Source organism: Lonchura striata, chromosome 9 (assembly GCF_046129695.1).
Source record: "Lonchura striata isolate bLonStr1 chromosome 9, bLonStr1.mat, whole genome shotgun sequence".
NCBI classification, from domain to species: Eukaryota; Metazoa; Chordata; class Aves; order Passeriformes; family Estrildidae; genus Lonchura; species Lonchura striata.
The window spans coordinates 15650320-15675813 of NC_134611.1; the positions used below are offsets into that span (position 1 = coordinate 15650320).

Sequence of the window (25494 nt, forward strand, 5' to 3'; positions counted from 1 at the left end):
TTACTGAAATATAACTAAATATTGTTAACAAGCAGGCATTATATATATATATAATATTATAATCTACTGTTAGACACTTTACGAGCAAGAAATAAAAATCTAAACTCCTAAAGAAGATTCATTTTCATGCACCAACAGTTATTTCATACTGCTTTTAACATACTTTGGCTAATAGAATTAAGGGCCAATTCTTCATTTCAGCTTTTATTGGTTAGGTTCCTTAGGTTTAAATCTTCCCCTTCATCTTTTTTTTATCACATGATCTGTGATAATTTGCTACAGTACCCAGGTTGTACTTGTTTGGTGATCTGTATGCCTTATGTTCTCAGTCTCTGCCTGGTGTACCTTCTCTCACTGTCTGATCCTGGTTTCTGTTTTTAAGGAAAGGAGTGAGGCCCTCACATACGGTACTTCTAAGAAATAGGGAAGTACAACTGTCCTTTCTGAAAAACTCCCTCTTTGGAATAATGATATGTAAAGTTCATTATAATTAACAGAAGTAAATATGTGATATTTTCATGAACACACAGTCTGTGTTTAAAATTCATTTTAACAATCTGTCAGCAACCTAACAAATCAGAATCTGACTTAACTCAAATTTAAATTCAGAAAGTATCAAGACTATAATAACACAATACAGGGAGTATGTAAATAGATGCATATGCTGCCATTTACTGTTTCAGGAACTTTTAACAAATATTAAAACATTATGTATTGTTTACCTAGACAATAACTCCACATGAAACCACTGGTGGTGGTGGGGAGGTATTAGTTTGATTAAGTTGTAAGAGGGAGAACATGTAGGTACATAGAGGACCTCAAGTACTCTAATGTTTAGCAGAGAACTTCAGTTCTGGACACACATTTCCAAATCTCCAGTTTATGTGGACTGTAATCCACTTTAGATAATGGTGTAGCTCTTGGAGAGAAGATCACTGGATTACAAAAATCTTTTGGTCAGCAGTTATTAAAGCCACTCTCAGAGAGTTTAGCTGACCTTTGTAGAACATATCCCTGGGTCTAGACAGAAAAAGTTTACAGAGCTCATCATTGGAGCAGTAGAAATTTCTCTGACTGGAGACAGGATTTGGTCCAGTCTGCCTCATTGACAGTGAATCTACATAATCTTAGAGATGCAATGTCAACCTTGATGCATTAATAAGTCTGTGTGCATTTAAGGGGAAAAAAATAAAAGACTGGCTGTAGTGAGGCAAAAGTACTAAACATTAAAAGAAGATTCTGGTCCTTATTTAAACAACCAGAGCAAGACAGCATCCCGTGGCATCCATGAAATGTGGATTTCTCTGATATCCTCATTGTTCCACTTGTCCTTTTAGGGAATTTACCATGCTTATGAAAACATTAAAATGACATTCAGATTAGTCAGAGAAGTAAAAGAACCCAGAAAAAGCAGCTGAAGCTGGAAATGGATTTTGAGCACAAATTTAGAAGTTAAACAGTTGCGGGTGAGGGAAGTAGCTGTCTGTCCTCATAAGCATCAAAAAAGCCTAATGGCTGTCAACTGTCACAGAAAAATTCCCCATGGAACTGTGTTATATAAATTTTTTCTCTTGTTTTGGTTAAAAAAGGAGTTTTGCTATAGAACTTGCACATTGACATGAACTTTATCTAAAGGCTGTGACTTATCAAAATACTGCTGAAGATATAGTTTATTTCTAAAGTTTCTCTGTTATCATACAGCTGCCCAACTTGAGATGTTGGTTTGGGCTTTTTATTTGTTTGCTTCTGAATGCTGATTGCAAAAGACTTGCACTTACTCATTCTTCCTTTAATTTTGAGCCTGTCCCTAGAGAAATGTGGGTCCTGCATTCCTTTGAGCAGCTCCCAAGCTCTATTCAAATCTCACTGATAGCAAACTCTTATGAAAGGCTTCATGGGAACTCTCACCCTGCTTTCCAGCTCCTAATGGCAGCCTCTGCCAGGCATGTCTCCCAAACCAGAATCCAGCTCAGAGAACCCTCTCCTCAGTGGAGGAACATGCATCTGGTTTGGCAGAGCACAGGATGAGTAGATGCCTTTGTTTTCTCAGTGCCAATATTTGTGCTCATCTGTTCGGTTTTTGCATTAAACAATCATTAAAAAGAAAATTTTAAAAATCCCACTCCTCCTTCCCTGACGTGATGCTAGGAATAGGGACTGTTAGCCACCACCTCCCCCGCGTGCTCTCACCTCCCTGCTGCAGGCTCAGAATCTCATTTATGTGCCATCTGATGCCTGGATCTTGCATCCTCGGCTGCAGAGTGATACAGACTTGGCAGGAATGGTTTCCCTCACATGTAGCTTCATTGGTGTCTGAGCATGGCCTTTCTTCCCACAGGTCAGAGATGGGGATTTGAACCTGATTTGTTTTCTACAGGACACTGAGCTGAGATTTCCTATTAATTGGCCCAATGCCACCAAAATATTTTCAGATGCCTCACAGTAGTTTTAAAAATACACCAGCCATAAGCACAGTCTTTTAGGAAACATTTTTGATCTTTGCTGTGTTTTTAACTTGACTACTACATAGGATCTTCAAAGTACTTCTGGCTTCTTGTGCATGACCAAGTGGACATGCAAAGAGGAACCCAGACAGTCTGGAGCATCTGGAGCATCTGGAGCAAACCATCAGTGTTTTAGGACCTTTTCAAATCAAACAAGGAATGTAGGCAGCTGTTTGTGGGAACCTTGAGACCAGAGATTTTGGTTGATATTCAGGAGTCCTTCTCTGTTTTACTCTATGGTAAATCTTTGCTTACCTCCATGAACGTATATGGTTATATAATAATTTTAAAATTTATGTAGGGGGACATTTAGAGGTGGGATGGGAAATAATGGCTATCACATTTTCATTTTTTGGCGATTCAAGGCAGTGAAAGGTAAGTTGAAGCCTAAAACAAGCAACCAGAACTTTGCAGTCACAGCAAGTCACTGAAAATTAAGGTTTTCTGTGTCTCTCTTATATTTGATAGCCCTTCTGCAGAAAAACTGGGCTAAGAGCAAGAACCTGGAACTGTTTCCTGTAAAACTGCTGAACTAGAGAAAGTTTACATGTTCTAATCACTGCTAGATTTTACTCTGCGTCTCAACACTATGTGCAACTGTTTTGTGAGATTTTGAAGAACATACAAAGAAGGCTCATAAATGAATTTTATCTAGAAATGAGTGTAAACAAACTGTTTGTAAATATATGCACATTTTATATGGGAATGATAGATGAGTAACTTGTGCATATATAAAAGCATGTGCACCATAAACACTTCCAAGTTTCAAAATATTTTCAGTCTCCCATTTTTTGCTTTATGTCAACAAGTATATCAGAAATACCAGTTTCTGCCAGAGAATGACCAAGGATGGAAACTTGCCATCTGTGTACATAGAAGCATGCAGAGAACCCTTGAGGGTAGAAATTCTTTGCTGAGGTGAACAGTATCAGTGTTCTCTTCTAACTTTGGAAGTAAGATAATTTAAACAGCAACAAGCTTTTTGAAACCTGCCCTGCCTTTTGTACACCCAGTGACTTGAATGAAGCAGATGACTTTGAAGAGAAAGTAATAAACTTTGACCAGTCTGGTTATAGAATTAGGTAGTGATGAGTGCATGGCCCAAGCTGATATAGAAACTCCAGAAAGAGAGAGGCAATGCTGGTTTTGACAGGCATACTATCCCAGATTTTATCCATTTCTGGCACTATGAAAGCTGAAACATGTTTAAAATTAACAGACCATTTTTTTACAGATCTGAAACTAAAACTGAGATAAGTAATTAAGCCAAGTTATCATGCAGAGGAATGAACTGTAGGAGATGTTTAAAATAACATGTCCTAAATATTCTTCAAGTTATTTTAAACAGTTCATCTTAAGGTAATTAAGCTGTGTCCTTTGGGTGAATAGCAGCTTCTAATTTTATTCTTGTATTTAAAGTGATGCTTAAAGAAGATTAATTTTTCTTATTTAGATGAGATTTATTAAGAAACTACAGTGTAGAAAATATCTCTTCCCTGGGAGGACCTTTTGTATTGAATCAGGAATATTTATCATCCATAAGCAAATTTTCCTATCCTGAACCACAGCTGATTTTGTGAACATCCAACTGAAGGACAAAGCTGCATGTCAGCCCTACATTGGTGTAAACAATAAAAAACAATTTCTCTCCCAAGGTTTAATTAGTGATTTCCAGCTCTAATTGCCACCAGTGGATCTTCCCACTGGTGAAAAGTTCATAGTTGGTGACTTCATGATTTTATGGCAAAACCACTTTGTTGGTGGAGAAAATTTGCATATTAACTCATGAATATTACTACGTCAGTAGAATCCAGGTGGTCTTTCAGCTCTCACAGTCTTATAAAAATGTTACTACATCTGATAGCTTGTGCTCTACAGTCTCAGTGTTTAACATTCTTATTTTCTGAATCTATCACTGCTTATAGCATCTAAATTGCTATCATTAGGTGTTGTTAGCTATTTCTATTTCCTTATGCAAGTGGCAACTGAACGTTTTTTCTGCTATACTATTCTCAGCTCTGATTCACAGGGCAAAATGAGACTGAGTGAACTGGCCTCTAGTAATCCAATCTAGTGCCATTCTGGGATTATTTGAGCATTTGCTCCTGTTCCTTCTTTCCTGTAGATGTACCCTGAAAAAGAGGGGAGGCCTAAAATGTTATTTTTTAATGTGTCATAAAGATAGATCTATTCAGATTTGTGAATGCTCAGGTATTGTAATGATACCTGAAGCCATTTAAGTGTCAAAACTGTCACCAGAAAGTCTGATGCTCTTAATATTATGGGTTTACTCTGATATTCTGGAGTCTTATTTAGGCCTAACAGGGTCATATGCAGCTACAGTGTTAGCGGAGAACTGAGAAAGCTGAGAAGTTACTCATCCATTGTGTGACTCAGGGTACACATTGCACTAGACAGCACTGAAGTGAGAACTACAGTCTTTCCCTAGGGCATTTTCCCCATTGCAGAGTATCCTTTTGAGCATTTCTGATAGCTGTTTGGAGGACTTCTTGTTTTTTCTAATGCAGCTAAAGAATATCTACCAAGCAGTGCTTTGAAGAACTGTATGAAGTGCTTCCTAATTAGGAAAACACCAGTATTGTGTCAACTCAGCACTTCACTGGAGTAATATAGCATTGCTCCTTACTTCACTGATACACATCAGAAAACAACTAATATGGCTGTTTTATGTTTCCTATAACTGTGGTACATCATTTAGTGTTAACACAAACATCTTTGCAGAGCATCACTTTTTACCATGTAGATTTAACCTAAAATTCTTGGCAGAGACTCTCTTGTGAATCCTGTGTGGTTTGTCTTTGCTATAACTTTATATGCTTCTGTATCCTTCAGCTCAGTTACTATCTTCCCTACCTCCAGGGTTAATGTTTGTATCTTTCCCTCTTACATAGTTCTGCAGTTTGTCTCATTAATGGCCAGTGAATACAACTATCTGTGTACTTTGTTGTCACCATATCACATTCTCCAATTTGGTAATCTACTTAAATAATAAAACAAGAAAAGAAGCTTCATAAGACATAACCGTAACACTGAAGTCAAAATTATTGTCATTTTCTGTGAAGGAAGAACTGTTGTCCCCATTCTCAACTGTTTATCTCTTTTTGTGCCAACAGTCAGTCATACCAGTCACAGTAAAAGAAATGAAGAATTAATGCACAAAACGTAGCATCTTTTCACTGTAACGTGCTGTGATCAGTTATTTATATTTAGGATTGTTCATAAATATGCTACCTCTTGATCAGTTTTGTTAAAAATAAAATTGCTAAAACTACATTTTTTTTAGGCGAATCTTAACATTTTTTCATTACGTACTCTGCTGAATTTCTCCTCCTATCTTTTATCAGAACGTCAAGTTGAAGCTCCACATTCAAGTTTTCAATACCAGTACTTCAAAATTCTCTGCTCTGTATAGTATGCCAGGTCTTGTTTTTTCTTGTATTATACCATCCACTCTATTTTGGTAACACTATAGTTTTCTAATGCCAAGGTCATCTCCCTCTCTTACCACTGCAAGATGCCAATTAGGCAATTTGGAAATATACTTTCCTAGTCCTATACTTTCCATGTCCAGCCTTCTGGGATTTTTTTGGTCTACTTTACTGAAAAGAACAGGGTCCTTACTAAAAAGGAACCTAGAATGTGGGCAATACAGCTCTTAGTCAAGTTGCTTATTAAATTTATTAGTCCCTAAGACACTGGAAAAAAATATCCACTAATCCTCTTTGTGTCTGCACCTAACTGCAAGAATTTCACTATACAGATTCTCCATAATAGAGATTCATATAACCCCAAGGCAGGAAATTTCTGTTTCTTTTGCAATAACATTCTCTCTGCTCTCTGTTAGGCTCTATGTCACCTCCGTCTGCTGTAATGGCCATTACAGGTTTTGTGGGTACTTTAGCTTTCATCTCTGACCCTGTTCATGGGGTGCAAGACACGAAAGAGCTCAGTTCCAGTACTGTGAACAGAGGGTTTTCTTCATTTATGCATTTCATGTTCCCTCATATCTCTTGATCTTTAGAAAGAGAGCCAGGAGCCATATGAATTCTGAAATTAATTTGGTTTTAAGGGTTATTCATTGTATCCTTGAACTCCAGCCAGGAGACCACTCCTCAGAAAAATCAGTAAATTTAGTAGGGTGAGTGTAATAGAGAATAAGTTAAACAAATTTGGGTATTCTCTCATAGGTTAGGTCAGCACTTGGCAACAGAAACCATGTCAGTGTTTCTTGGAAAGATGCCTCTGCAGAAGCACTGAGCTTAACAATCACTCATGTCAGTGGGAACTTTTGAAAGAATTTATTTCATAGTTTCTTTTTAAGGCTGCACAACAGTTTGTTATAACCCCAATCTGATAACATACCTTGTAAATATTAGTTATTTTTTAGGGTTAAAGGTTAACAATTGATCTTTTTATGTTGAGAAAATTTCAAACAAAACTGCAAGATTCCCTTTTTCCTCATGAATCGCACAAGCATGGGGACCTTTACTGATTTCTTTTTAAAAAGTGCCTTGGAAAAAGATTTACTAGAAGATAACTCATATTTGCCATAGAAACGAGGCCTAAATCTAACCTTTTTTGAGTACATGATTTGGCTCGAGGATGAAAAAGGACAAATAAAAAAGTCTTAAGCAGAAATAGAAGCTTGTGAGCATTTCTTCACTGGAGTATGGATGAGAACAGGCACATAGAGAGCATCTCACTCTTCTCCCATGCTGTGTGTACAGGAGCTGTGCTGCTCGGAGAGGAGGGTGTGCAGGGAACCTCCTGGAAATGAAATACAGGGAAGCACCAAGGGTCTCATTAACGAGGCAGATGAGTGTTGAGCTAAATTAGCTGGTATACAACAGCAGGGCTTGCAGAGCCAGCAGCTAATGGGCTCTCTGCAGACTCCTGATTCCCACCCTGCAGGGAGGAGGAGGCCAGCAACCTCCTCAGATCCACTGAAGGGCTTTTAAAGAAATGAAGGCTGTTCTGGTCAGTGTAGAAGGGTCTGCAAGATCTTTTGTTTTATGAAGTACTTGTATTTAGCCACTTCCCCATCTCCCTTGGCATAATTTTAATAGAGAGTAAGCTTTACAAGTAATTAGGATCTGCCTCCAAATTATTTTTCTTCTTGTTTAGTGGAGACTACTCTCGAAACTAATATAATCAAATAAGAGATGACAGTTCTCTGGAAGTCTGGACACTGACTTCCAAAAGCTTCTGGGAACTATAACACTCTAGTTCAAACTATAGGAAATTTTCTTTCCTTTGTAGCAAAAATGGCTGTATGAAACATAGACATTGTTTGAACTAAAGTTTTAGAAAACTAATTTTAAGAACTAGCATATCTGAACTGTCTTGAAAGCTCTGCAAATCTCGTTGTTGGTTCTATAAATTATTACTAGTCCACTTTTAGATGGAATGACTATTGATACTTCCTGCTTAACATTTATCTTGCCTATTGGAGAAGATGGTGACCCTTAGAGTGAAAAAAATAATTTACCTTTGATATAATACTCTGTAAGAGTTACAAGAGCTAATAAGATATAGGATATGCAAAAGGAGAGAATTGAAATTGTATTAATGATTGCTAATTAAGAAATTTTTGGTGGGAACCCATTTAACAATTTTTTTGTTAAAAGATATTTTTACTGTCAGATTATCCAAGTAATTGTATTCAAAATTAAAGCAAAAAAAGTTATAGAAAGAGAAAGGAACATTCAAAATACTTAGTTTTCTATCTCACTACAGCTTAAACCACGTGGGAGAAAAGGTATATAAAATACCCCCAATCCCTTTCATATGCAAAAATATTGGGATGTATTCACACTGTCTTTTTTCCACTTGAAGTAGTTTCACTGCGAAAGTAAACAAACCTTCAATTTCTTTAATGTGTTCTGTTTAATTAGAATTGTAAACGGAAAAAAAGTGCAATGGAAGATATCTTTAAGCCTTCATTTATGAAGGCTTAAAGATATCCAAGTAATCCAAACTAAACATCAAAAATCTTAATAATAAACTTGTTCTATCCCTACAAATTGCTTTTAGAACTTCTTACATTTGCTGGATATATTAACATAAAAGACTAAGTTCCTGTTTTCTAAGATCTGCAAGTGCCAGGGTCCAGAGCCTATGCCATTCACTCTGGATCACATGAATGGTCTTAGTAATATTTTTATCAGTAGTAAAATTTTAATAATAAAGGCAAACATAAATCACACATTCGTTATCTTAAGGTAAATTAAAAACAACATATGGTTGCTAAATTTTCTAAATATCTACTATTTCTAGTCACTGTTTGAGTCCCAGCCATTACTGCAACACTGGGGAACGTTGACAGAGGCAGACCTTCTGTGTACTTTTAGTTGGTTTAACTTACAAAGACAAACACTTTGAATGCACTTAATTTTGTAATTCATTGTCCACATTCTGCTGGGGTCCCAGCAGAAATTAATATCACTATGCAGCTGCAAGGCTGAGCTTATTTTGCCAAAGCAATCAAGGGTTGAAACAGTCAGAACACCCATACTAGCACTAGGCAGCAAATGGAAAGGTGGAAGCTTCACAGATATTTCTTTTACCAGGTCACATTGAAAACAGCCAGAGAACCTCAGTGTGAGGAGCAGCACCATGTGTCTCATCCAACAGAAAAACAGAGCAGTGGTGAAGGAACTGGAGAGCAGTACCAAAACTATATTAATATAGAGAAAACCCCATCTGTAAATAATTACTGTTCAGTAAATGTGAAGTTGTGGATTCTGGTTTAGAATATCAAAAGCTCTAATTTTCTGCATATATTGAAGGAAAAGTCAGTTATAGCTGTTTTTATAGATAAAGTTATATGAAAACTCAATTTAGGTTGCTTAGCTTGCTTTTGCAATAAATTATTTATGCTTTAACAATGTATTAATACTAATACAATGTATTAGACCGCATGTGTTGGAGTTTCAGGCATTCTTTAAAGCACTTAGCTCAAACAAACAGCCAGAGGGAAAGTTGTGAAATTGTAATAAAAGAAAGCTTAAAGAGGCTTAATTTTGATCTTTCTTGGGTCTTTGTTTTCATCATTCTCCTGCAGCACACATTATTGTCACATTACGTGCATTTCTTTTCCACATCCCTCTCCCTTCTCAGATTTAATTTTCATAGTGAGGGTGATTTTTCTGATCTGTGCTTTCCAGTTTTCTGACCAATACATTGGCCATTCTCTGTGCCAAGATGTTTCTTGGACATTTATCATTCTTTTTATAATAAATTAATTTTATTAATTAGGGCTTCCCTAAAATTATATTTCATTTAATAGCCTCTGGGAAGAAATATTGTCAAAAGCTTAAAAAAAGTTAAATAAATTATGTCAATCAGTTCCACTTCATCCACGTGTTTTATGATATTTTAAAAATGCTTTCAGCCTACATAATCATGTGGGATTTTGTCCTACATTGGTTTCCAAAAAATACATACTAGATGCAAGAATGTCATATTCCAGGATGACTAAAGCAATCGTTTCTGTCAGTGTCTGCTTAGCTTGCCAGCTTTCATTTATAAATCAAGTAGTCTCCTTTTTGCTCTGAAACAACATGCTCCAATAATTTAGATGTCAAACCAGAACTTTCTGGTACAGAAGTTAAAATAGCAGTGGCTTACTTCTTGCTGCAGGAAACAAGTTGATATCCTTCCTGCAACAGTACAATTGCAAGTTGGCTTTTTGAGCCATCCTGAACTCAGACTGACATCTGCTGAATATTATCCTGTTCAATCTGAGTCCTACTTCTCGAGATAAATAATTTATTTCATGAAAATGTAGTGCTTTTTAGCTCAAGATGACCAAGGGAGGGTTTATTATCAAGGATTCCAATACCATTTATGAAGTTTATTAATATAGAGACCACCAGTGAAAATGCTGCATATCCTGGGTCAGAATTTAGTTAAATACAGAGGAACTGTGTAACTGGGAAATAAAATTTATTTTTTGTCTTCCAAATAAAATAGAAAAGCCAAAATTTTTCAAACATTCCAGTCCTTACAGTATGAAATTCCATTTTTAAAAGCTACAACTATTGCAGATTAAATTATTTGTGTTGCTAAGGTCCTAGATGACTAAAAATGTCACATTATTTCTTGACTTAAATGCAGATTTTGCATATGAAACACCCACATATCCAATGTTTAAACCTATGCTTTACCCTATACTTGTTCTTGCAGCTGAGTCATTAGTCCTCGTGCTTGAATAACTGGCTGAATATGCAGCTGAAATTAACTCAGGACACTATTTTGTTAGGTTTCAGGTGGTAGCATTCTTCCTTAGAAAATTATGATGATACATAGGCAAAAATTCTATTTTTGGTAATAATTGTTATGAAGTCATCTAATAGTAAAAGACCAGACAATAACATTTTAGTACTTTGCTTTCAAAATGTCTTCCAAAATAGCCAACAGGAGAAATGGTATTGGTCTTGAAAGGGAAATATTTGGCTATATTTGGCAGCAGCATCAGTGTTTTCCTTTGAAATTAATTGCCAACTGTCAATAGAAGAAAATAGCATTTATAGAAAGAAATGTCTTTTATTTCTGATTTTTTCTACTTTTTTTTTTTGTTTTCTTATTTGAATTATAGTTGTTGCTCATTGGACCTTTAGGGGAAGCCAGTGTCCTGTATATTTATTCAGGGTGCCTGTCTGTGATTTGTACATGCTGTGGGAGCTGATGCTAAAAAATTATTTGGTTTTGTTTTAAACAAAACAGGAGTTCTATAGGCAGGGGAAAATGTACATTTTTTAAAAGACTTTAATCAGGAAAAGTCTCTCTGCACACAAACATACTGGGTAATGTTATTTAGTTATAAAGCTCATTCTGCCTGAGAAGTGCTGTTGCAGTCAAAATTAGCAAAAAAAAGGGTATTGAGGAAAGCACTTATTTGAACATATTGGTGACCCAAGCTGTTTCACCGAACTGGGTGCTCTGTGAATATTCCAGTATTCATTTCATGGGGCACTGGAAGAAATAAGGGAATTGTGCTGTAGGAACTGATCCTTAACCGGTTTATTCCCAAAGATTTCAGCATGAGGAACAAGGGCACATCCAAGCCTCATAGAAGCCTTCATAGATAAAGCTGAAAGAAAAACTACTGGAAAACAAGCATTATTATTGTGGAAAGAAAAAACAAAGGCATTTGGGGAAGATCTGGGTAATTCTAGATCTTTCTGTAATGTCCCTGAGCTGTATAAAGCAAAGTGACAATTACAGCTTTTATTGACTGAGCTTCATGCCACTTGTTTGTACCTCTTTGCCCTTTGTCTACATTTCAAAATACTGAATTTTACATAAATGCTTCATTGTTGCAGCATCACTGAGCTCTGGCAAATAAGAAAGGCCAGCTAAGGCACAGAGGGCTGTTAAAACTGTGTGAGGATTTGGACAGCTTTGAGTCATACCTGACTCTCTGTAATCAGTAATGTCTTTCCCTTTCCTTTGGGGTTAGGTGCATTAAAGTAAAAAAAACAAACAATTTATTCTAGACCCAGTGGAGGTAGACAGTAAGATGATTTCTCCTTCAGGCTGAATGTTTTCCTGGGGTTTACAGGAACAGAGTAAAAATTAATTCATGGAGCATCTCCTAACTCAGATAATAATTAAGTTTTCCATTCAAGCTCTTCAGAAGTGATCTGTCTGGATGCTCAACACCACTGTTCTATTTCTTTGTAATACCATTTGCCTCTTTAAAAGCAATTTCCTTTATAAAGTAAATGCATAGTGAAAATAACTCCAACAGTGGAATGTATGTTTTTTGAAATAAGGAAAAGTATTTTTACTTCCAAGGTAGAAAATATCTCAATATGTTAATATACTAAAGCATTTCTTTTATTTCAATTAATCTGCAGAAATAATTAACATAGTTAACTTTGCTATAGAAGCTGCTGAACAGATGTAATACATGTCAGGATGCAAGGTTTCAACGATTTCCAAAGTGAATATGCACACAGAGTTTATATGCAGAAATGACGGCTGTATTTATAGCTTGAAAAGTTCTTGCTAGAAGTAACTTATCTGGAAAGTCAGATAACCCAGAACAAACACATGCAAATCAGGTCCTTTTAAATGCTATGTGAAATAATGCATATGCTGCCTAATTTGGTTCTGATACCTGACTATTTCCAAGATAAATAGAAAATTTATGGTAGAGGTCATGGTAGTGTAGAGAAATGGCTGAAATAGTTTTAATTGCTTATTCTGACTTTGTTATACTGACTTCAGGTTAACAGAGTTAGAGATACAAATATGGTGAAGGATGCTTACGGGAAGCTGAGTCCCTCTAAGGAATGGAGGGACTCTGAGCTTCAAATGATGCAAATGAGATTCAATGGTGCAAAAATGATTGTGTTAATAAAAGAGCAATACATTTGCTTTCCACATAATAGTCACCAGCCTTCCTGAAGAATATCCTTATTTGGAAAAAAAAACCAAACCAACCAGTACTCTTGAATATGTGCACAGGCAGAAAGGCTTTGCATTTTAGTGTTAGGAAAAATGAATGTATATGTTCCAAACGCACTCTGTGGCACCATCAGCTTCTCTATTAAACAAGCAATTGCTTCATCCTCTCAAGTCCATTAATTTTCTGTTACCTTGCCACCAAATTATTGATTTCTCCCCTCATCCCCAATCACATCCAACTCTCCTTCAGTTTGTCTGCTTCCTGCTCTACAAGGGCCTGTAATTGCACCCTGTCTTTCCCATCATCTCTTGCCACCGCACTGCCCGAGGCGCTCATTATTATCAGCTGAAAACTGCTGTAAGTCAGGGTGTTGCTTAAATGATCACAGCAAAAAGACAGAAGTTCTCCCTCTGTCTACCTATCAAAAGCTATTATTCCACATAAATGTACAAAGACAGGCTATTACTTCTGCTACTGTTGTTTCTTCAGGTGAGAGTTACCATTCCTTTGCTGTTGCTCTGTTCAATATCCCAAGTATGGAAGCTGGCTTTGCAGTTTTACTGTGAGGGGAGGGAAACTGCCACAACACCTTCACACTCGTGTGCCATGGCACTAAGTTGTTGAGTTTAGCGTGAAATAAGAGAAAATCACTTTAAGAACAACAACAACAACAACAACAACAAACAAAAACAAACAAACAAACAAAAAAACCCAACAAAACAAAACGAAAAAAACACCAAGCCTCTGTTTTATAGTAATCTCATTGTTTATGGACTACCAAATTAGTAAAAAGGAGTCTATTAATAGAAAAATAGAAAAAATTACAAAATTAGTGGCTTTGAATTCCACCTATTTTGAGTATATAATTTTGGGATACAGAAAAGTTACCAGCAGTTGCTGCAGAACTGTCAGCTCCACTCAGAGCTGGAGAACATTTGCCTCCCATGCTTGCTTACAACTAGCACTGACAGCAGAAGATCCTTAGATACAAGTGGAACTTGAAAAACTAATGATAGATGTATGAGGACTCTGCAATTATTTATGAATTCTCTTTGGAATTCCTGTTGTTAAAAAATAGAGGTTTATTTTATATAAACCAGAGTATTCCTTAGGACTGTAATAATGGTATTAATCTCTCCAGTTCAGTTTTGTTCTAAAATTCTGTCTGATACCAATTTGTGAACTCTGACAATTGCATGTCTTGAAAATCATTGGTGAGTTTTAGTGTAATTTCAGTTGTAGGGTTTTTTTTGTGTGTGTGGTAAAATAGAATAGAAAAATTATACTAAGATTTTGGATTATTTGATGGAAAAGAATGAAAATATTAGAAATAGAGGATGGACTAGAGAGAAATCTCTCCCCCCTATGTCCTCATCCCACCATTTTGTGGTATTTTGACAGGTTTTTTTGTTTTTAAGTGGATCACAAAAACCACTTTATAATAGTATTATATTATACTATTTATTATATAATATATTATACTATTTATAGTATTATAATAGTTCCCTGAACTCCCAGTCTGCACATTCCAGCTTCATTTCAGTGCCTCTGCTTATTGGTTTTCCTATATACGTCTTCAACAAATTTTTCTCACCCCCATCCCAATGGTTATTATACTACCTTATATATTTTCCCTCACATAATTCTTTGCTGTTTTCCCATGTTGCTGGTGTTTTTCTTTTGATTTTTCCACTCTCTCTAGAAGTAACTGCACAAGTTAATAATTGTAATTATTAAGAGAAGCAAACTCAGCATGAAACAACACTAATGAAGGGATTTCTGTGTGGGTGTCCAAAAATGGTAAAGCAGCACCCATCCCTCAATAGTGTGTCTCACTTCACCTTTTAGTATTACCAAGGGTAAAATAAAACCAGTTCTTATTTGTTTTCAATCCTTCAGGAGCAAATCCCTGCCTAAATCAGGATGAATAATAACAGTGTGTTCTTATGGCATTTGTAGCTGCTGAAAATCATTATAACTTGCTCAGTCTTATGAATTTTATTTTACTAGGATTGTCAACTTTTCAACCAAAAATACCAACACTTAAGGGAGAGTAGTGCAATCTGGCTTCTAAACTAGTTATCTCTTAAAAATGTGGGGGAACCATGGTACAAGAAGCCATGTTCTCTTTTCTGTGGATAAACCTTTTTTTTCTTAAATTTATTTAAGGAGAAATTGTTCCTCTCTTCAGGTGATAATATATGGGTAATTTTTCCACTTCCTAAACAATGATTGTGTTTTTCTTCCATGGACCTGGTAAATGGATTATGAAGCCTGAAGTGACAGCTCTGGCTATGTAGAGCAATACCGCAGACTGAATTAGATCCTATTTTAATTTTATTAATATTTTTCTTTTTAGGAATAATCTAAAATTTTCAAATAATGGGGAATCCATTGCAAATTGTGATAAATTAAGAAGTAAAGATAGTGATCTCAGAGTAAATTTTGCTGTTTACTTCCATTCTGAATTTGTGTCACCTGTTCATCATTCTTGCATCTTACAATTTTGTCTTCTGGATATAATAACTTCTAAAATTTATCTTTCCCATGGGAAGGTACAGTAAAAAGGTCTTTGTTATAGCCTGTGTGGAAGCCCCTCCAGTTTACGAGCTGTGGATACTGACACTGCATTGAGCACACAGGAGCTTTCACCCCTGTGCCAAACACCACAATGTTATGTTACGTTTAATTTGGACATGGATTATTTTATTTTCAGTGACATCTATCATGTCCTAAAATAGCGGACATTTTCATCTAATGTTGTAAATGTTATTTAACTACAAGTTTGCTTGTGGTTTTTTTTATGCTTTCTCCATTTCTAACTTTATTCCAAGCTGTACAAACAAGAATTCCCTGCAAGTCTGCTGCAGTCAGATTTCTTACTAGCTTTCCTGTACTCTAGTTTGAAAGGCTAATGGCATCTCCCCCTATTTTGGGAATGTTTTAGACAAACAGACTGCAAAAACCAGCAGTTTCATTGGAGGTGAAACAGCCCCTAAGGGGCAGTGCCAGGCTGAATGACACCCTCAGCCAAAATTCTAATTAACTGCACCTTCCTTGATGTTTGTGCCCTGACAGATGTGAGGAGAAAAATCTGCACTTTCTTCTTTAACTCAACACATGGTATTACCAAACCTCCATTTATCATCATGGACCAGTGAGATTTGCTATTTTCAAGAAATCAGACAATTTTTCTGTGGAGCTCCTTCTGTTGGTTGGGATTTGTTGGGTGCTTATTTAGAAACAATAATAATTTTCTCTCTGCAAGTGGCAACAACCACCTGCATTTCCTAAGGCGATTACTTACAATACAGAAGATCTAGAAAATATTTTTCATCATTTTTATATAACACCAGTTATATGCCAGTGACAAGCTCTGCAATTCAACAATGCTCATGTGAAATGAGATAAATTTTCCAGAGAATTCATCATTAAGCCAGTCATCATTTACTTAAAAAATAATAAAACCAAATACAACCCCCAAATGTACTTTTGGAAGGTTTGTGAAACCTTTCAGAGATTTTGATTGGTTTACTAAAGAAATGGGGTGTTCTTGTCCACTGAGGTCCTCTCTAATCTTTTCCTGCCCCACCAAACTGAGACAGCATAGAACAAAAACACCATTAGTGCCTCATGGAGGGAAATGCCATAAAGGTCAGATCTCAAGCCCCTTTGGCCACACAGGGAAGAAACACTTTGCTTCTTCCTGCATCACTGGTAAGGAGTATCTCAATGCAGACAACAATACAGTTAATATTTAATAAAGTTACAATTCTATAAAACATAAGCCTTGACTATAATTAAACTGAGATATCCATTAAGATACCCCTAGAGGACTTAGTTGCAAAGAGCTGTGTGTTGAAGCAAGTAGGGATTTGTTTTCAGTAAGGAAAGCAACCTATGGATTTAGACAGGTTCTGCTAAAAATACAAGTTTTTTTGCTGTTTGTTCTGTGTGGCTAGGAATTTTTGAGCACCATTTATCTTTTATTCAAGCTTCCACTAATTACCAAAGGATTTAATTTTAAATTATTTAACATTTCAGTGAAGTACAGGACTCACAAGGCTACTTAGTTTCTTCCAAAACTACCTTGCCGTCCTGTGGCTCAGGGTATCACAATTCTTATTTTGTGAGGGGAAAACTGAATCTATGTGCAAGCTGCAAATAATTGGTTTTCTTTGGGTGACAATATAAGCTTTCATTACAAAGCCCAGACTTTTCAGAATGCTGAAGCACAGCTGGTATTCTTTGAATAGGAAAGTTGGTGTTTCAAATTCTTGGAACCTTTAGAACATTTTGAGATCGACCATGTGTTTTTTCATGGTGAACAGGATTATTCAGAGGAATGCTATTAATGAGAAAGCAAGTCTGTCATCTCTTCAAGTGTGGTGTGACCTACACAATAATGATCAGACACAACCTGATTACAATTTACTGGGTTTTATGTATACATATACCCATACCCACAAAGATGACATATGTCTTCCCTAGCACATGTTTTCCTATCAACAAGGACATTCCAAAGCTGCTCCTTCTGTATTGATAATAAATTGCCCAAAAGTTTTATTTTATTAAGAGCTGTTATATTAACATCTTTATTTAAGAGCTATTCTTCCACAAGCCTTGGAACTTTTGACACAAGTTAAACTGTAATCCTTCTAATAGGTAAACACAAACAAATTTCTGCTTTAGATTTTTTTTTTAATACTTTGAGTCATGGCAAACACTAAATGGTAAAAGAATTTCTCAATATTAGATCTGTCTGCCCAGACAAATATTGACTGCTGCAGGATGAACTTCTGAGTGGTCTTCAGGTCAGATCCTCAAACTTCATTTCTAGAATCAGTCAGAAAACTCCATATATTGATAATTATAGTAGGTTCATCTATCTGAATATGTGATGATCTAAATAAATAAAAATTGATAAATACAATAAGGAAAATCACAAACCCACTGTCAAGCATGTCACTGTAGCAGAACTTCTCCCCTACCACAGTCACCTGGCCATAAAAAGAAACCTGTCAGACAGAGCCTAGAAAAAACTTTACAAAATTAAAGTCAAAATTTAAAATACTCACACCTAAAGCAATGGACTACACACATTAAAATGGAAAGGCTCCTATCAGGAAGGCTTGGGGTAAGAAGTCACAGTACATGTTGATGTTAAGCCAAGTAGTAAGCAGTGCCTGATTGCCAACATTTTTTCTTTTTTTTCAGTTTGATGCAGACAGAGATGAAGAAGAAGTGTTCTCTGACATAAGTTCAGCAGTTGACAATAAACTATTTGCAAATAAAGAAACTGCATCAGGTGAGTTAATGTAAGATTTAAAGAACCATATTTATTGTACTGCATTTGACATTGGGATGCCTCTTTCATATTCTTCATGTTTGGATGTTAGGTACTGTAGCAGTCTTGACCGACCTCAAACATTTGCACAATCAAGGACAAAAAAAAAAAATCTCTTTTTATTTGGAAACTTCATATAGCTTATCCAACAACTTGTTTATCTACAAGTTAACCTTGAAATACTGTGGCAAGTCCACTAAGCTATACTATTAATACAAAAATCATATAAGTTTTCAGTTTCAGTTCCAGTGATACCTTGGTGTTCACCAGAAAATCAGTCCTGTGAGATTAATGATCATACTTCCTCCCTAGTAATTGGTGTGTGAATATAAGTCAAGTGTTTGGGGATTTTATTTATTTGTTTATTTATTATTTGTGCTTACTGAGGCTTGAAATCTTCAAAGTAAAGCCTTTGAGAGACAAAGGACTGCAAAAGAATGGAAGCTAAAAATCAAAGCACTCAAAATCCATAACATCTGTCAGAAATGTTCATTGGTAACTTCACAACTTCTTAATGTTACAATGGCATCCTTGGCTGTTTTTCAAATCAGCTACTAGGGTTGCATATGTAGGTGATGTCATAAATGTTCTCTGAACCAGCACACAAAAAGAAATTTTGGATAATGTTCTAAATGAGATAAAGATGAAGTACCAAGGTGAGGAGGACGAGGGCAGTGAATGCAAGGGGAGTTGGGGCTGGGGAGGATGATGAGAATTATAAGAATTACATCAGCTAAAAATCCCACAGGATTCTAGTGGTCACCCTTCAGATAAGAATCACAAGAATAAAGATGAATTTCTTTCTCTGTTAAGTGCCACACTTATTTCTTTTTTGCTTAGCCTTATTCATAGAGGCAAGGGGTTGATCCTAAACCTAAAATGGCATTCCCACTGTACAGCATTGTGTTGATAATTGCCTCTGGATTCCTTAACTGATTTAAATTCTGGACAGGAGGAAGAGGAAAGAAGTGTCATAAAGGTGCAAGCTCTGACAAACAGTTTGATGAGAGCCAAGCAATTTGCACAAACTGTTTGTGATTCTGGATGAGTTCCAGTCAGTTCCTTGAAAGTCTGATCTATTTAATAAATCCTTCACCAAAATAATTGGATAGCCATGAACAGATGCCATGTTACAATCACCTAATTAGTGCCTACTTTGAGCACTGATAATAATGAGATTTGAGGGTTCTATGAGGGTTTCTATGAGATCAGGTGTTTAATTTCTAGAGTTTGCAATTCCAGCATGTGTTGATCTCACTTCTTGTCTTCTAATCTTATTAGTTATAATGCAATATACTGTAGTTCCATGTAGCTAACATAAACATAGTATTTCTAATATTTCATGCCTCCACATCAATCTAATTCATGTTATACCTGTAAAATCCAGTTGTAATCAACTTTGTAACAATATGTACCAAAAGAAAACAACTAAAATGTTCACAGATGAAATACAATTTTCTCATTATTGCCTTCTACAACATATTAAGACCGTTGCCAAGAGCAACAACCTGTCATGAAACTCAACAGTGTAAGGTTGCAATAAAATTCGTATTAGAAGCATCTTACTGAGAGGAAAATTAAAATGTAATCATTCTAATGCTAATCAATGCTTCAACAAATTATTTCTATAATAGTCCACTTGAAATTTATCTTCTAAGCATTTGTCTTGCCCAAATGCTTATATGCAACATGTATTAATTGAGTTATTAGATGGTACTTCAGAGCATGTTCCATAACATAAAAAGGCATTTTTATTTTATTCAGTCTAAACATGTTATTAAGAGAAGCAGTATGTTTCACGGGATAAGCTTAGATTTCTTTTATGGCAGTCAGTGCTGAACTGTGTGAATACTATCATTGTTAAAATATGAGTATGGGCATATTTGAGCCAATGAATCATATTGAATAGAACTGCAAGCAGGATTCAAAATAGGTAATGTATTTAAGCAAAGATTGGAAATTCATTAGCTGATTTGCTAAACACAAATGGTCCAAGGAGCAGACTTAATTAATTTGCATAATGGGTCATAGCTACCTTGTGATGGGAAGTGAAGTCAACTGCAGATAAATTTAGACAGATCAGTGCAGTCTATTTTCATTGTATAAATGGATTTTGTGAACTATGAAAAAGCAATGCTTGACATTTGCATTCGTGACAACTTAAGGATGAACACATTTTCAGAGGAAGTGCCATGAACCCAGGCTTAAAACTCTGAAATGCTTTATTGGACCAGAGACTTTACAGCCACGATCCCCTGGGCTTTGGGGTGCATCTCGGTGGTAGGAATTACACACCTGCCTGTAACAGCCACACTCTCTCAGCTTTCCATGATCAATATTGCACAATCGAGGAGCAACAAGCATTATGTAAAATACAGCACAAAACATAAAATACAGCCTCACAGTGAAGGAAGTGACTGAGCACAGTTGTGCACCTCTCTGTTGCAGGGGTGTCACTGTCCCTGACTGTCAGCCTTGGCAGGGGTAGCATCTGTCAGCACATCCATTTACAACTGCAGCCACCTTTAATTAACCTTGTTCCTCTGTGCTGTGTCACTGGATCCTCTTGGATTCCTCACAAGACAAATTTTTATGAAAGATGCCTTCAGTGTCAAGATACAAAACATGGCAAAAAAAAAAGATTGCATTCTAGGTCTCTACTTCTTTTTATTTCACCCTGTTCCGCCCCAAAGATCTGATGATTTGGCTAATGGGGATTTAATAAAAACTTTCAACTGCTTTATTTTTTAATTGTGCAGTACTGCACCTAATAAAATCCTCTTTTTTCCTCTAAGGAAAACACAGGGCGCATGAAAGTGACCAGGTCTCCTGTGCCTTAACCTTATTCATACAATCAAGGAAACACATTTTAAGCCCTAAGGGTACCTTTTCAGATCAGATGCTGGCAACTTATTTCTCCATGGCAGTAGAACTTTCATGGGCTTTCTTAAATTTTTGAGTTTCCTCTTTTGCAATTGATAAAGTTATTCAGATCACTTCCTAAAGGTTCATAAGCACAGGAAGGCACCAAGTTAATCAAGAGTTTATTTAAACCGAGAGATTATTTGGTGGAATAGGACACCCTTTTGAAGGACTTAAGACCAATCAGACTGTAAGCCTTTCCTCCTAATAGACAAGTATGAATTGTTTTTATAACCTAGTTCTCACAGTACCAACTTAGCAAGAGATAAACAATGCAAGTTATTCAGAAAAGGCAATAAAGCTTATTTATGATCAACTGTTTTGTTGTCAGACATGAGATGTGCAGCCTGCGGTCTCATTGAACGTAGCAGAGCATGTTTGCATCCAAACACTTTAACAGTCCTTCTCCTTTCCTTAAGACGGCATTGTGCATTTCACCTTTGATAGATAAACATTGCCGCAGGTTTTAGGTAAAATGTTGCTGATTTAAACTTGTCTCTAGAAAACCTGAGCCGAGTTTTGAATTACGCACTTTCCCAGGCTCTCCTTTTGGCCTTAGCCTTGCCTGGAGATCTGCCTGGAGCAGGATTCCCGACTGGCAGTACCTTGCCACAGGACTCCTGGTGTGCCTCTGCTGCCTCCCTGCCAGCCATAGCTAATGAGCTCATTGTTCTCCCCTGCAAGACCTGGTTTAGGGAGATTTAGTCCAACCTTAGCAAAATATGCTCCCTCCAACTACAAACTGAGCTGGAGCATAGCAAACTACTCATGCTGCACCAGGGATATTGCAAGAACTCTGATATGTCTCTTAATTACTTTATCTTGTCTTGGGAGTAGCCGTTTGCTTCAATTCATTTCTCATGGGTTTGTCTTTAGGCAATTTGAGCAGGGTGAAGAAGTTTGAGCACTGTTCAGTGATAGATGGTTATGGGGTTTGTTAGTTTTCATTAAACCATGAAAGAAAAGACAGATTTTCAATTTTTCTTGAGTATACCCTAGGAAGAAGCTATGCTTTTCCAAGGACACCGGTATTCTCGTTCAAGCAAAAAAGGCTTTAGGATGCTTGACCATATTAAAATTGTATAACCATTATGGCTTTTATCACTTAAGATACATTATGCATGAGTATTCATTTTCAGCCTGACCTTTACATTTAAGTTTGCAGCACCATATTTCATACTAATGTTTCTAGCTAAGAATATGTACTGCTCTTGGTAGTTAAGTGACAGTTAATCAAGTGCCTTTAATAAAGTGCCAACAAGTGCCTTTAGAAGTGATTGATGTGTCAGAGTAGGCCAGTGCCAGTGACAACTGACACTTACTTAAATTATATTATCAACAATGACATGGTATTAAGGGTGAAATGTCAGCTGTGTAAGATAAATCAAAAAATTAAGATTCTTTCAGCAGCTGGAAATCTATCTATCTTCCGTATCTTTTAGAGAAAGGTATTTTCAAAAGACCATAAAGTGTACATACCGGAGAACATGCTGCATGTGTACATGTGACACTGCCACACCAGGAATATAAATCCTTTCTGTAATTTTTTAATAGCAATCTGAAAAACTATACATGGGCATTGGGTGTGGGGGCAGGGGAGTGAGGAACCAAAACAAAACACCATCAGATGGTAGATGCAGGGGCTTCCCTGATATCTCTTGTGTATTCCATAAAGTTAAATTGAAGATTAATTTGGTAGTAATTGTGATAAGGATTGTGAACTAAGACACCCTGGAATCATCATTTGTACCATGCAGTTACAGTTTTTGGTCATCATGACATCCAGCTCCTCTCCTCTGTTCTCTCTGACAGGGATATTTACTTCACCACCCACATAGATTATTACTATGCAAACTTCTAAAGTAAACAAACCCAGATAATATATAAATGCATCTGGCACAAATTAAACTGCAAAATCTGTTATTGATAGTGCTTGTTACAGCAAGTCACCCATACAAACAACTCTAATGGTGAGAAAACAACTCCAGGTCACCAACAGGCTTAAAATTATGTACCTTCAGTGCCAGTGCTTGCAGGAACATCATACCAGGCAGAGACACCTGTAACCCAGGAAGGAGGAGGTTGTTTTCTTCATTACTGATCTTGTTTCACTGAGGACATGAGGAGACAAAACAAAACACATCTTACGCTTCCCCTGGTGTTAGCTGTTTCTCCCCACGTGAAGTGAGTGGTTGGACTCCTCTCTGGCCAGCTGGTTATAATTTTTAGGTTTCTGTGTATCATTGCAATATATCTGTGTTGTTATTTTACTAATGCTGTGAAAGTGACTTATATAGTCTCATGCCTATTGACATTTTAAGGTGTTTAGAATATGTGCAGTATTTGGTTTAGGGCTGCATCATCTAGAGGACCCAGGAGAACATTTCCTTCTTTATTGAGATAATCTGAATGGGGTGAGAGTGCCAGAATACGATGACCGTGTTACAGCTTTCCTATGCTAATATAGAAACATTATTGGTGGTTTATCTTCCCACTGTGGTTTAGCAATGACTCCTCCCCTACATGAGTTCTTGAAATATCAAGCTCAGTTTCTGTTGTCCTGCACTTTCAGCAGTTCAGCTGAAGCTAAACTGTAAAGCTCAGACAGGTCAAGGCTTCTCAACAAATGAATTTTGTCATCCCAAGAGCAAGAGACTGCATTCTTCCTGGTCCTGCCACAGGAAGATGACAAGGAGAAGGGCAGAGCCTCACAGTCTCCTTGGGAAGGGGTAGGAGAGGATGGAAATGGAGACAGTTGCTTTCACCTGGGCAGTCCAGGAAACCTGGATGGTTGGTTCCTTGGATCAGTTTTTGCATAGATACAGACAATTGGAAATATTATAGTGTTCCACCACATAAAGTGAAAGTTTTCAATCCATTTCTGAATTCTAATTTTCTTTCCTATTTTAGGGACAAATGAACTTGATTGCAGTCTGATTATGGATTCTGGAGATGCTGTTTATACAGAATTTGACTTTGAAGACCAGGTAATTTTCTGTATATATGGTTTCACTCTAGACAGTTTTCTAGTTTATGTACATACTGTGCTATAAAATTTGTCTAAACAAGCTGATGGCACTTTAAGGATAGGGAAAAGGGATTCTTAAGTGCAACATAAGTAAATTCATGATACAGAGATGTTGTTTTCTGGTTAGGAAAAAAGAATGAATATTGTTGTATTAAGAGCTTGTATCTTCCATTACTGTGCATTGCTGAGTTTCCTCCATAAATTTAAAAAATGTTGGCCAATGTGACAAATAGAATTGCTAAAATGCACTGTAAGTCTGCTGTATATTTAAGAAGTAAAACTTTTCAAAAGAGCAGTATGATATTATAAGAAGTGTGAAATATAACTACAGCCAAACCATTCTCCCTATGAAAAAATGTTTTTAAGAATAAAACACAACAAAGCCTTACAGTATGTTGAAACCAGCCTTTCTGCTGATCCTGTTCAATCCACGTCTGAAAACTAAATGTTGATAAGAGTTTTCCTTGTATATAGGAAGAATGCCAGAGAGAGGAAGGAAAAAAAAAAATTATATATCTTTCCCCTATAATTTTCACATCCACACTGGTAAGGTCATATCTGGAATACTGTTCAGTTCTGGATTTAGTAATACATCATATGGAGATACTTTTAAAAATCCAGTAAAGGACCACTAAGATATTTAAGGGACTGGGCCATCTCTCTTACAAGGAAAGTCTGAGAGACCTGAATGTTCAGTCTGGAAAAGAGAAGGCTCAGGGGCACACCATCAAAGTGTACAGAAGTCTGAAGGGAGGATGCAGAAAAAATGGATTTAGGCATTTTCTGGTGCCCAGTGACAGTGGGCACAAACTGAAGCATGGGAGGTTCCTGAGGCTTGGATGCTGCACTGAGGATAAGGGATGTGTCCTTGTTACTGTGCTGTGGATAAGCATTAAAAGAATGACCTGGAATTAAAAAAAAAAAAAGAAAAGAAAAGAAAAAAGTCATCTGTCTATCACACCATCATACTTAAGGGTGGTGGCTTTCTATGTTTTGCTTCCTGTCTTCCACTTTTGCATGACTCTGCTTGTATTTTCTTCATGAGTACCGCAAACATCTCTCTAGATTTGTAAGCAGCTTGGCACAGAATGTTAATTTGTGTTTCTGTTGTCATTCAACAAAATGCAGTTGCAAATGTTCTCACCTCTTTTCTCATTACTTGCAAAAGATATCTTTTCTTGTGACATTTTAAAGCTAGTGGCAAAATGAGGGCCAAAAAACCTGAATTTTCATTATGCTTGGATCATTCATTGGT

The 25494-nt window shown here is 36.5% G+C and overlaps 1 protein-coding gene across 1 annotated transcript in view; it reads left to right on the top strand.

The window, feature by feature from the left end:
* Positions 1-25494, top strand: part of AK5 (adenylate kinase 5) — an 84344-nt gene that overhangs the window by 21084 nt on the left and 37766 nt on the right. Inside the window, exons 7-8 of the mRNA XM_021527722.2 lie at positions 18160-18250; positions 24122-24198. Of these exons, the coding sequence (XP_021383397.2) occupies positions 18160-18250; positions 24122-24198 (168 nt within the window). The remainder of the gene's footprint in view (positions 1-18159; positions 18251-24121; positions 24199-25494) is intronic.